Raw genomic sequence first — 12,348 nt, forward strand, 5'->3', positions numbered from 1 at the left:
GGTATCTCTGTTGCAACTCCAAGATTCATTTAATCCAATCTGTTTCTCAAAGTCTGTAAAATCCTAGGATATGGAGGTAATACATTTCCTGAATACGGTTTGCTTGTTTTTTTTGTTGTTGTTGTTTGTTTGTTTGTTTTCCTTTGATACTGGAGGTTGAACCTGGTGGGTGCTTAACCACTGAGCTACATCCCCAGCCCTTTTTATTTTTCTATTTTTGAGATAAGATCTCACTAAATTGTCAAACCCAGCTTTGACCTTGGGATCCTCCTGCCTCAGCCTCCCAAGTAGCTGGGATTATAGGCCTGCATCAACATGCCCAGATATATAATATTGGAGATTTTTATAAAGATCCAGATGGAGTTTTGTCAAGTGGCCTATTGCATATCCAAGTTAAGTATAAAGTTTAGAAGAGGAATTTAGGATTGAGGTGAAGATATAAATTTAGATATCGTGTCACATCGATAGTGTCTAATACTGTGAGATGGGGTATGATCCCCTAGATGATGAGCACAGAGTAGGATATCTTGGCTGCCTGGCTACAACTGCTAACGTTTTAAGCCAGATAAACTTTTTTCTTTTTGAGCATGGCAGGAGTGTTTGTTCTTATGTGCTGTGTGATGTTTTGCAGCGTCCCTGGTCTTCACACACTTAGTGCCATAAGTGCAATGTTCCCTCTTTACAGTATAACAACTCCACAGAGTGTCTCCAGGCACTGCCAAGTGTCCCTGGGGGAGCAGAGCCCTCCCACTGATACAGAGAAGAGGTTCGAGGTCCGGGTGAGGCTTAACATTGTCTGTGACATGCTGTCTAAAGCATCTTCGCTGCATTGGATTTTTCTTTTAGGAGCTGGGATGAACCCAGTACCTCCCAAGAGGATGTGCTTTACTATGGAGCTACACCCTCATTTTATTTTTATTTTTTTAATATTTATTTATTTATTAGTTGTTGTTGCACAATATACCTCTATTTATATGTGATACTGAGGACTGAACCCAAGGCCTCGCACATGCTGGGCAAGCGCTCTACCACTGAGCCACAAGTCCAGCCCCCACCCCCATTTTATTTTTATTCTTAATTCACAACATTCTTGTAACTTTTGTAGTTATATAAAACAGCGGGGAAGCTTTAAGTGACTGCTGACATTCCCACAGCAAATTGAGGTTGGGCCATGGGCTGGAACTGAGGGACCCAGTTTGATTCTGATGTTGTAGATCACACTGTTGATGAGGTTTGCTGGCAAGCAAAGTTGGTTGCCTGGGCTCTGAAGGTAATTTAGACACTAGTGTCAGGTTGTGCAGACCTTCTCATTCACCTGTGAGAGCTGCAGAAGAATTTGTGGCCAAGGAGGAAGCAGTGCAGAGCAACTAAGGGACCTGCCCCAGCTCTGTGGCAGTTGAGCACATTCTGTACCTTAGGGGATGCCAGAAGACTTGATGATATTATGACGATTCTCTTTTTGAAAACCCAGAAGAGCCAGTAAAGTTCTCCCAGCTTTGCTGGTGTTTGCATTGGCATGGGTCATGTGTGTATTTTTAAAATAAATTAAGCAAACTCTGTGGACTTAGAAAATGTCTTTTTTTGTTTGTAACGTTGCTATCCGAAAATAAAAAGTATGTCCAGGAACTCTCTCTTTTGTACCTCAACAGCTTCAAAAGCTGTCCAGCTCCATTTTATTTGCTTTGAGGCTCAGAGCATTGTCTTAGACTTTTCTGATGCTGGGCAGTCTTGTAGCAAAAATGGAGCTAGTATCCAGGATTGCTGTTGTACTTATTTGGGTTGTAAGGATGCTTTCTCCTGTACTCAAATTCAGCATTTTAATTTCTAATAATATTTCAGAGTTGAAGTAATGAAAGTACAGGTTCAAGTAGATAAAAGTGTAATTCTGAAGTGTGTGAATTTATCTGCAGGTATGGATGTTCAGGTTTCAAATTAATTAATTGTTCTTAGCTCAGTCTGCCGTGACTGTATTCTAACAAGACTAACATAAAATATTGTACCTCAGGGAAGATGTGGGCTTCCTTATGGCTCAACTTAAAGTGAGGCCCTTTCCAGAGTCCCTTGGAAGGATCTGAGGGTCTTGGGCATTTTCCCTGTGATGCTATTGCCTTAAGGACTGATTAAGTCAAGCTAAAATTGATTGCTTTACATAAAGTTAGCTTTGATACTATTGAGTCAGAAATCGAGATCTCCTGGGTACTCAGCCTGTGCTAATTTCTATCTCCAAATAATTTACTGATTACAAAGTGATCAGCCCATAGGAAAGAATGAGAGCCAGTAAAGGTAAAATAAGCTGAGTTCCAGGTGACTATTTAAGTGCTCACAGGTGTTTGGGAGAAGAAAACAGTAAGGTTTGGAGTAGTTGAGATATGGTATTTTGATGGATTTGAACTGAATTAGAGGGAAGAATCACCACTTGCAGGAAGGTCCAGAGGCAACCATGGGCAGAGTGTATGCAGGGGACACTGGCCAGCCAGCTGGCTGCGGTGAGCTTAGAAAGGGTGGGGCGAAAAATCAGAGGAAGACCTTTGAGAGCCACGCAAAAGAGGGTTCCGTGTTTAATGTGAAAGGAAACAGAGCCAGCAGTGCTTCTGAGCAAGGACGGGTCAAGATGTAACCCAAGGAGAAGACAGCTTACTCTATTCCTTTAACCAGCTAGCCAGCCAGCCATTGTGAGGGGCGATGCCTGTGAGTTGATCGTGAGATGGCCAGGGCAAATGATAGCTTTTAAGGAAAGGGTAGTTGACAAAAAAAGGTTGTAAGAGCTTGAAAGTGTGAGAGGAAGTGGGACCAGCAGCCTTACCTGTGTCTTAGCAGAGCTCCTATAATGCAGTTACAATGGCTGTGTGGCTAGGAAGGAGGATAAGCTGCTTTTCTTTGGGTGTCCTCCCCATAGGAACTCCCGCCAGTATCTTTCTTCCTTTTAGGAATCCTCTTACTCTAAGAGATGCCCACAGAGAGGTCTGCGAGCACCCTACTTGGATTCTATCATATTGATTCATGGTGTCTTTAAGCTAGAAGAAGTCCAAATAGCAGATAATTTTTTCTGACATCTTTCTGAAGATGGAAAGGGAAAGTCATACTTAGATAGGATCCTTCATCTCCTTGTCGAACTTTTAATAAAACAGTTTCATTGAGCTATGTTGGAGTTTGATGGCGATTCTCTTAATCTGAAGGGGGATGGTAAGTGAAGCTGTGGAGTTGCTTTTGGCCATGGGTAGCTTGGATGAATGGGAGGAGGAAGGCTGGAGGGTGCATGGAGGGAAGAAAGGAGGTTAGACAGACATGGGTGATAGGGAGGCTAGAAGGATAGGTGGTGAAGGTTGGTAAGTGGAAGGAGGATGGCTGGATAGAGAAGTTCCCCAGCGGCATTATATTTAGTTAAGAGCAACAGAAAAACTGTTCTAAGAGGTAAGTATGAAAAATGGATATACAGGGCTTTTAAAAAGTTACTAAGGAGCTGGGGGCATGACTCAATGGTAAAGTGCTTACCTAGCACGTGTGAGGCCTGGATTTGATGCCCAGCTCTGGGGGAGCAGAAAGATTGAGCACACACATGCACGTGCAGAAGACTGTGAACTAAGCCTGCCCTGTGATCAGCCCTTATTCCTTAAAAGTAAGTTTTTTCCAGTTCTTTGCTGGTTCTTACCCTTATCCTCAGCTAAGACAAGAAATTTTTGAATTTGGGGGGAATTTTCCCATGAAAGTGGCTTGAAAAGTAATGTTAAGTCATCGGTAGAAGTCCTCTCATACTGAAGTGGCCCTTCTATACCACCAGCAAGCTACCTTGCACACAGTGGACTGTGTGCAGTCAGCAGTCACCAAGGAAGGCCCTGGTTTGAATATCCTCAGAGAGTGCTCATCATTCTGCCTGTTACTCCAGCAGGCTTAATTTCATTTCTAGTTAATGAGACTAATGGTTGATCAGGCCATGTCAGTCTCTGGCCCCAGCCACCCAGGCCAGGCCTGTGAGCTGGGCCTCACCACACCATGTTTGCAGTACAGGATCAGGACAGAACTTGGTACTAAACCCTGTATTCTTCTATGTTTGCATTCAGTGTACATAAGTGATAAAAAAAAAAAAAAAAAAAGAAGAAGCACTAGGCTGGTGAAGCGCTGACCAGGACTGGCCCAGGAAATGAGGAGGAGGAGGAGGAGGAGGAGAGGGCCTCATCTGATGGCCTTATCTGATGCTGCCATCAGTATACACTGGGAGAGCATGTTATTTCGCATCCATGCAGCAAATGCTCCTGTCTTTTATTAAGCTGTGTGAACCTTTTTATTTATTTAAACCAAATCACAAATAAAAGCAAAATAAAGACAGGTATGTGAAAGTTTCTGTGTTGTGGTGGTTTATCTTAAACAAGTTTTCATATAAAGAGTAACCCAAAAAAGCTTTCAGTGAGACAGCCTTTTTTCATTAGGAATTTTGGCCGTCTCCTTTTTTTCCTAGAAGGTTAGAAAACAGAACAAAGAATTGGCTCAGCGGTGCAGCACCTTTCACAGTTCCTTCCTTCATTTTACTGACATTTCAGTCCACTGTGTGCACGGCACAAATAATCAGCAAGAACAAGCCCTACCCCACACAGGCAGCCTGCTCTCCTCATAGCACGTCATTGACTACTATTCAAAATTGAATGAACTTTCAAAAAATTCTAGCATACAGTTAATGTGTCATTGACAGTTTTAAAAAATATATTTTAGTTGTTGATGGACATTTATTTATTTGTATGTGGTGCTGAGAATCGAACCCAGTGTCTCACACATGCTAGGCAAGCACTCTTCCATGGAGCTACAACTCCGGCCCTCATTGACAGTTTTTTAGTATAGATTTGAGCATCCCTAATTTAGAAATTCAAAATTCGACAAAATCAAAACTTTTAGAACATCAATATAATGTCACCACTAGTGGAAAATTTCACACCATGAAACTTTGTTTTATGCACAAAATTATGAAACTGAAATTATTTGTATAAGGTATATACAAAATAAGTGAATTTCATTTGTAGACTTGGATCCCATTCCCAAAATACTTTTTTTTTTCGGGGGGCGGGGGTGTCAGAGATTGAAAGCAGGCCTGCTTTACCACCAAGTCACAACCCCAGTTTTCGTTTTCGTTTTTTTTTTATTCTAAGTTGCTGAGGCTGACCTTGAATCTTGTTATCCTCCTGCCTTAGCCTCCCCAGTTCCTGGGATTACAGACAGGCACCATCATGCCCAGCTCAATATATCCCGTGCTATATATGCAAATCTTCAAAAATCCCAAACACATCTAGTCCCAGCCATTTCAGGTAAGATACAAAGTGTACCCCTTTTTGGAAAGGTGATTTTGACCTTCGTAGTTTTGGGAAGAACTCTAAGGTTTTGCAGGTGTGAGGCTGATCCATGCACTGTGGCTTTTGAAAACTGCAAGTAGAGAAAGTCCTGACTAAAGTAGGATATAAAAATGTTTGTGTGTGTTGTGTTGGTTTTTTGAAACAGGGTCTCTCGCTGTTGCCCACACTGGTCTCCTGGGCACAAACAGTCCATGGTGTCCAGCCACAAGTCATTTTCTGGTTTCAACTATTTGTGTCCTCTGTAAATATGGTTAAATGAGTCTGGCTGCTGATCTTTATGTGATAGGATAAGATTCCTCATAGACAAGGGCAGCCTTCAGCATCAGATTCACCAAAATCACGTTTAAAGACAAGTCATTGATGTCAGATTAGTTAGTATTGGCATCTGCTTGTCTTGCAGATAAAGAAGAGCTGCTAGTTACCCCAGAAGACAGCGAACACTCTCTGTATTTCCCCAGTCTTCCTTTAGGACAGGATGGTGTTGGCCCCCGGAACTGTGACACCGGCTCGTAGAGCTCTAGCAGAGTTCTGGCAGGGACAGGCCTTCCATCTTGAACATACATACCTCCATCCCTCTGCTAGGAAAGGCACTTCCCACTTGGTCTTCTGCCATGGGACACCCTGGACAAACTGTTCTTGGATTCTTTGCCAGCTTTCTCCTGTACAACTGGTGTTGAGTTGCCCGTGTTCTGTGATCCACTATAATCCTACATGCAGGGACTCTAGATCATAGAGTAGTTTCAAAATAGGATTGGCTCCCTCTCCCTTCCTTGAACTGATGGTAGTTGATTGGGGAAAGCAGAATAATCTTGTTCCTCAAGCCACCTTTCTGCACCAGTTAAGCATCAGGCACTCCTCCCCTGGGTTAAAGGAAATTGGGAAGCATTCTTCCTTTGGAAAAGCACAGAACCTCAGTCATTAAATAGAGGATCCATGATGACTATAATCTAAGCTAGTTAAATCCGACACTTAATGGTCTGAGGGCCAGGACGGTCAGGTGGGAATCTGAAAGTGCTCATCTCTTTCCCCTGACAATTGCACAGAACCCCCTGTTTATCTTTTAAACGGGAAGCACAGCAGCTCTAGAGGAAAGTCTCATCTTCCCTTCTCTGCGTGTTCCACACCAGTCACGGGCCCATCCCTGCACTGTAGAGGCGCACAGGCAGGGTGGAGCTCTGGGCTAAGAAGCAGTTACTTTTAGGGTAAAGGGGGAGATATTTCATAGAAAACAATACTATTTGCTTTTCAAGTTGTCTTTGTGCACTTTTTTCCTGCACAGAAGCCTGGTGTTAAATCTTAGAGATCCTAAGCTTCTGTTGCTCTCCCTGTTCACTCCGGATGAGTGGGTGTTGGGAAATGCTGAGTTAGCAGCCTGTTTTAAGCGGCTTTACCTCCTACCTCTGGAGCACATGGCCTTCCTTGGAAGTTGTGCCAGGTGGAGTCTGAGAGCCCTTTGCCACCCTTGGTTGAGCTGGTAGTGCCGAGGCTGCTGACAGAGCTGCCTCCTTGGCTGGCTTGCTGGAGGCATAGTTGGCTCAGGGATCAGCAGGTCTTGTGGGATTTTTGGCATTTGAAACACCAGCTGCTCCATTTACCAGTGCTGTGCCCTCGATCAGGTTACCTCACTTCTCTTGAGCCGGGAGATCATGTTTGTCTCAGTGGATCCTTTGTGAGGATTAAAGAGAACATTTCAGGCACTGTGGCCATGCTTGGCGTGTGCCTGAGCTCCTCAGTTAGGCCTGCTCATCCTGGGGCTCCCTCCTCCCGATATTTTGTTCAGTAATACCTCAAAGCAGTAGATTCTGGCCTTCGGGGGCTTTATGTGGAAAAACACAGCGATGAGGGGGATTCCGTCATTTCCATTAAATATGGAAAATTTAATCTCATGTTCCCCATTCTTGGTGGCTTTGACCTCTGTCTGGCCTAAGCATGACCAGAAGATGTTTCTCTTAGAATACTGTTTTATGGCTTCCTGAGCCAGGCACTTTGTGTCAACTCTCAAAACCTTAAATCTGGAAAGGTTCTGGAGCAAGCTGAGGTGGTGGAGGGAAGAGTCCCCACCAGGGTTACTTGGTGAGTGAGTGCAAAGCTGGAAGCAGCATCCGGGTTTCCTCCCGGGTCTGCACATCAGCATCCCACTGCAGCAGTGGGAACTGGGAGGGTCCTGCAACTCTCATCACCTCCCCTATTTTTTCCTGGGCCCTAGGAGGCTATGACCAAATAGATGGCATGAACCAGACACTTATCCCTAAGCCTACGCAACTGTTTAGAAAACCTGGCTTTGGAAGGGCCACTGTTGTAGGACATGGGGGGTCTGACACTCCAGGCATTAGCCCTAGAAATCCTATCCTCCTCCAGTTCCCAATTCAATGAGTATCTCTTGGGTGCCTGCAGGGTGACAGCAAAGAAAGCGCACTCACGATGAAAAGGGATTCTGATCATAGGCAACCCTGCAAACTGGCACTTTTATTCCTTTTCAAAGAAATCTTTTTTTGTGTGTGTGTGTTTTTTTTTTTTAAAGCACTCATTCTGGCTCTGCCCACGTTCAATCAGACTAATGAAAAAACATGATCTTGGTCTCCCTGTGCCTTCCTGCTCTGAGTTGGGCTCAGATTCGGGGTTCTTCCCGTGGTCATCCAGCACGGGGAACACTCCTCAGGTCATTTCTCATGGGGATGACTGAGTGCTTGCTCTTCACATCAGCTAATCCCTGCAGCCTCTAGGCCTGTGTGGGATATAGGGGGACTGGCTACCAGTCAGCTGTGCACTTTCAGGTCTTATATTAAATGATTTCACCAAGGAAGAGGGGAGGGCAGAGTGAGGCACACCATCCTACAGTGTGTGATGTGACTGCTTTTGGTGTTGGCACATCTCATCTGGTATCTCATTCTGAATCTAAAGGAAAAGCAAGACCAGGAAGCCTTTTCCACCCAGCCAGACACATGGAAAGTGACTTTGGGAATTTGTAGTAAGCCCCAAGGAGAACAAAGAACACTGCGGCCCGCAGACTTAGGTTTGAGTCCTGGGTATGCTTCTTACCAACTGTGCAACCTTGAACAAGTCTTTTTAGTCTGTAGTAAAAGAGGCATCTCCCAGATGGGTGTGGCCATATTCACTTGCTTTCAGGGCAGAGGTGAGGACTAATGACAGCAAAGTACCAGTTCCCAGTACTGTGCCTGGTCCTGGTTGCTGGCTAGATGGTTGCGGTTCCTGCCATGTTATCTCCATTGTTACAAGTGTGTTAGCCAAGCTGGGCATGGTGGCACATGCCTGTAATCCCAGTGGCTAGAGAGGTTGAGAGAAGAGGATCGGGAGTTCAAAGCCAGCCTCAGCAACTTAGAGAGGCGCTAAGCAACTCAGTGAGACCCTGTCTCTAAATATGCACAATAGGACTGGGGATGTGGCTCAGTGGTCAAGTGCCCCTGAGTTCAGTCCCTGATATTAAAAAAAAAAAAAAAAAACCCAGAAAGTGGTGCATGAAGATGTTCAGCACAGAGGACGAGACACTATTAACAAGAAGGGAATAGGAAAGCTTTGAGACCTGGGTGGGTGAAGGTTGGCACAAACTGGATCCACTTGCAGCAAGATGAGCAGTGTCTCCCCTCTCTGCACTGCATGATTTGGTGAGAAACACTCAGCCCTTGTCTGTGACTGGGGCATCCTTCTGGCTCTCCTGGGGACCCTAGATTCCCGTGCTTGGTTTGGTTGTCAGGCTGCCTGTGTGTCTGCCATCACTGACTGTCTTCACTCTCTTCCAGGGGCTCCACGGGCCTTACCCCTTCGGCCAGTCTTAAACGGGTGTCAGCAAGAAGAAAAATTAACAAAAGACAGAAGGCCCGACTTTGGGGGGGAGGGCAAGGGGTTCCTCTGGATTGCAAACCACATCGCACGGATCCCTGCTCTGATCTCCCATCCCGGAAGAAGAGGAAGAAGCAAAACAGAACTAGTTTTGAGTAAACTCAGTATGCATGTGTGAATGCTGAATCCCAGGAATGGTGTTGAGGCTACCAAGAAGAGATCCATGCAGCCACCTTGGGCTCTGCTTATTAGGTGTCAGTCTACCAAGTCGTTAGGTCACTCGGGAAGGGGGAAAAGTTTTAAATGGGGGAAAATAAGCCATCTTTTTAAACAAAAATTATTTTGCCTACAGAGAGGTTGTAGCTTTGAGCACATGTTAATTTTCCCCCTTTCTTCTCTCTTATTTTTTTAAGTAAGGGATAACACTCTATAGAATAGTGCTTGCTCTGGAAGCCACTCAGGTTGAAGCCGGTGGCAAGCTTGGCCCCCCCCCCCCCCCCGCGCGGGTCAGCGCTGCAGGAGCGCACTGCTGAGCCGCCCGGTCCCAGGAGCCTGACCCATTTGTTTTCAGTGGCATCACCCTCCCTCTCTCCTCTCTCTAATCCTCTGTTGATTTACACCTTTGACATTAGTATTTGTCAACCCTGTGGCTTGTGAGCATCAGAACCTCTCTGAAGACCAAACTTCCCTGTGTGGCCAGCAGAGGAAGCCTTGAGGACAGATCTCTGCTGACGTGGGGGTTTCTGAGGCCGAGAGGTGTCCTTGTGCACACACTGGTAACAGTTCAGATTGTTCCTCTTCCATGTTCCTCTTGGCAGAGAATGCCACCACACTTCCTGCCCTCCGTTCTTCATGCAGTGGCCCCCATTCACTCTGGGGACAGCACCTCTGCTGGGTAGATGCGTTTGTCTTGTGTGCACGTGGGGCTGGTTCAGCTCGCCAGCCCAGGCACAGCAGCAGCAAGCGCTTCTCTGTCGCCGCACAGCTCCCTTCCTCCGTGTCCTTTCAGTTGTCCTCTGTGGTGTCTCCACAGCCTGTTAGTGGAGGCCGAGCTGTTAAGATATGAAAATACAGCCCCGAGTGGGGAACTGGTCACGGGAAGGACCACAGCCACTGACTGCTTGATCTTGGAGACCACATTTAGGTGGAAATGAGAGACCCCCGCCCCCAGCAGAAGGCCTGGTCCATGGTGGGCGTGGGCCTGCCGGTGTCCTGTGGATTCCAGGCAGGCTGGATGTGGACGTCTCGTGGGAAGCTTGAATCAGGCTAGAACAGCTGTCTGCCAAAGATACTCGAATATGCAAAGTCCCTCTCTCTTCTCAGCCCCCTCCTTCCCTAAGTCTGGTTGGCTTGAGAGCAGGGAGATGGATCCAGGGTGTGGTTGCAGGGTCCCCTACCTGTGATCACACCCCTTTCTGCTCCAGGGAGGTGAGAAGAGCAGGGAGACCCGGGATGAGTGGCTGCAAGGGGTCAGATGGCCTGGGTGTGGGTGAGGGTCTGCCTGCCTGCCTGCCTGTCTCTGTCTCCGGGTGTCTGAGTTCCAAAAAATGTGTGGTGTTTGTTGCTCCTCCTCCTCTTCTAAGACTGTTTTTAAATGCTTGATTGTGGGAGAAAAGCTTGTATGACATTTTCCCTTTCATCTCCTCCCAAAAAAAACTAACCGGGGAATAAACTGGCTCACTGTGGAGCCCGTAGAGGGCTGGGCTGGGCTGAGTTGGGCTGGACCAGGGCTTCTCTGCAGCACCTACTTTCTATGCACATGAGTGCCCCACTCCCCAGTGGACCCCAGGGGAGACCCTGCCGGGGGCCCACATCACATGGCTCAAGATAGTCTTTTGTTGGTGCCAATCTCCTAGGACACTGCCACCCTGGAACGTGCACCTGCTTGCTAGCCTTGAAGCAGGGGCTCTCCAGTGGCCTTTGGCAGGATCGTGGGAGGCTTCATGACCCCTCCTTTCCTGGCTTCCCCACCTGCCCCACAGTAGGTGCCCATTCCCACTTTCCCCACAGGGCTACCTGCCCTGACTCAGCAGGGCCGCCAGCCAGCCAGCCAGCCACCCTCTTGAAGTCCAGCCCTGCCAGAGCCATCCTCTCCTCTTGTGTGTAGGCATCTTCCCCTGGCAAATTAGATGTCCCATGCACCTTGACTTCCTTCCTAAGAACAGTTTCTGAACCTGGCCTTGGAAAGATGAGCTTCAAGCAAGTTCAAGCCCTGCTCTGTGGCTTCCCAGGGTCAGAAGAGGGTCCTGGCCATTTGCTCTCCCTCCCCTCAGTGGCATGGTTTCTGAGCAGTGCTTGATGCCCCTTTCTCCTCCCTTGCCGCTTGGCTAGTAGAGGCTGCCTCTCATCTCCAGCAGCCCTTGCTCCTCTTAAAATCTTCTGGACAGGACCACCAGTGTCAGGCACCCAAGAAGCAAGGGCAGGTGCCATCTTTGGGTGATAGGGCCAGGGGGGTGCAGTCTTGGGAAGAACCTGTCCGTGTGCATGGAGTGAAAGGTGTGTGTATGCGTGTGTGTGTGCGCGTGTGTGTGCGCGCGTGTGTGCGCGCATGCCTTTTCTTTTTGCCATGGGGACATTGAATTTGGGGCATTTTTTCTACAAGAAACAGCCTTCTCTGCCCCAGTAAGGACTGGCTGTGACTTCAAGGCACTCTGAGCCTAGGAAAACCTCACCAAGACAGCCAGTGGCCTGGGGGCGCAAGATGGGAAGTGGGCATGAAAGTAAACACCTCCCCAAATTCAGTCCGACCCCCAGCAGGAGAGCGCGGCGGGGTTGCCAGGGCTCTGAAATGTAAACTGATCCTCTCCCCTCCCCCACCCGCCTTGTGCCTCGGTTTCCCTTTGTACCCTTGGGTGAATGTAGGGGCGGTGACGGCTGCCCCTTCCACCTGGACGGTGGTGTGTGTGGCAAGCAAGCTGGTCGGTGTGTGTGGTGGGGCCGATGGGGCCTAAGAGGAGGTGAAGACGAGGAGGTCTTTCCTGACTGTAAAGATGAATATTTGTATGATTAAATTAACACACAAAAAAAGCTCTGCATGTGTCTCTGAGTCTCATTGCACCTTCAAGCCTGTGTGTGGCCCTGCGATGTACACTGTGTGGTCTTGGGGGTCTCCCCTTTGCAGATGGGAAAGCTGAGATCCTAAAGATCATTGTATTGGGGGATGTCAGTCCTGGATTACAGCTGTCCTTCCTGGTACCCAGTGACCAGAAAGGCA

The 12,348-nt window shown here is 47.4% G+C and overlaps 1 protein-coding gene across 2 annotated transcripts in view; it reads left to right on the top strand.

The window, feature by feature from the left end:
• Ilrun (inflammation and lipid regulator with UBA-like and NBR1-like domains) overlaps positions 1-10,773 on the top strand; it is an 84,165-nt gene extending 73,392 nt beyond the window's left edge. For both annotated transcript variants that reach the window (XM_026383360.2, XM_026383361.2), the window contains exon 5: positions 9,095-10,773. In XM_026383360.2, the coding sequence (XP_026239145.1) occupies positions 9,095-9,130 (36 nt within the window). In that variant the 3' untranslated portion in view covers positions 9,131-10,773. The remainder of the gene's footprint in view (positions 1-9,094) is intronic.
• Positions 10,774-12,348: the final 1,575 nt, after the last annotated feature.

The sequence above is a fragment of the Urocitellus parryii genome, chromosome 8 (assembly GCF_045843805.1).
Source record: "Urocitellus parryii isolate mUroPar1 chromosome 8, mUroPar1.hap1, whole genome shotgun sequence".
NCBI lineage: Eukaryota > Metazoa > Chordata > Mammalia > Rodentia > Sciuridae > Urocitellus > Urocitellus parryii.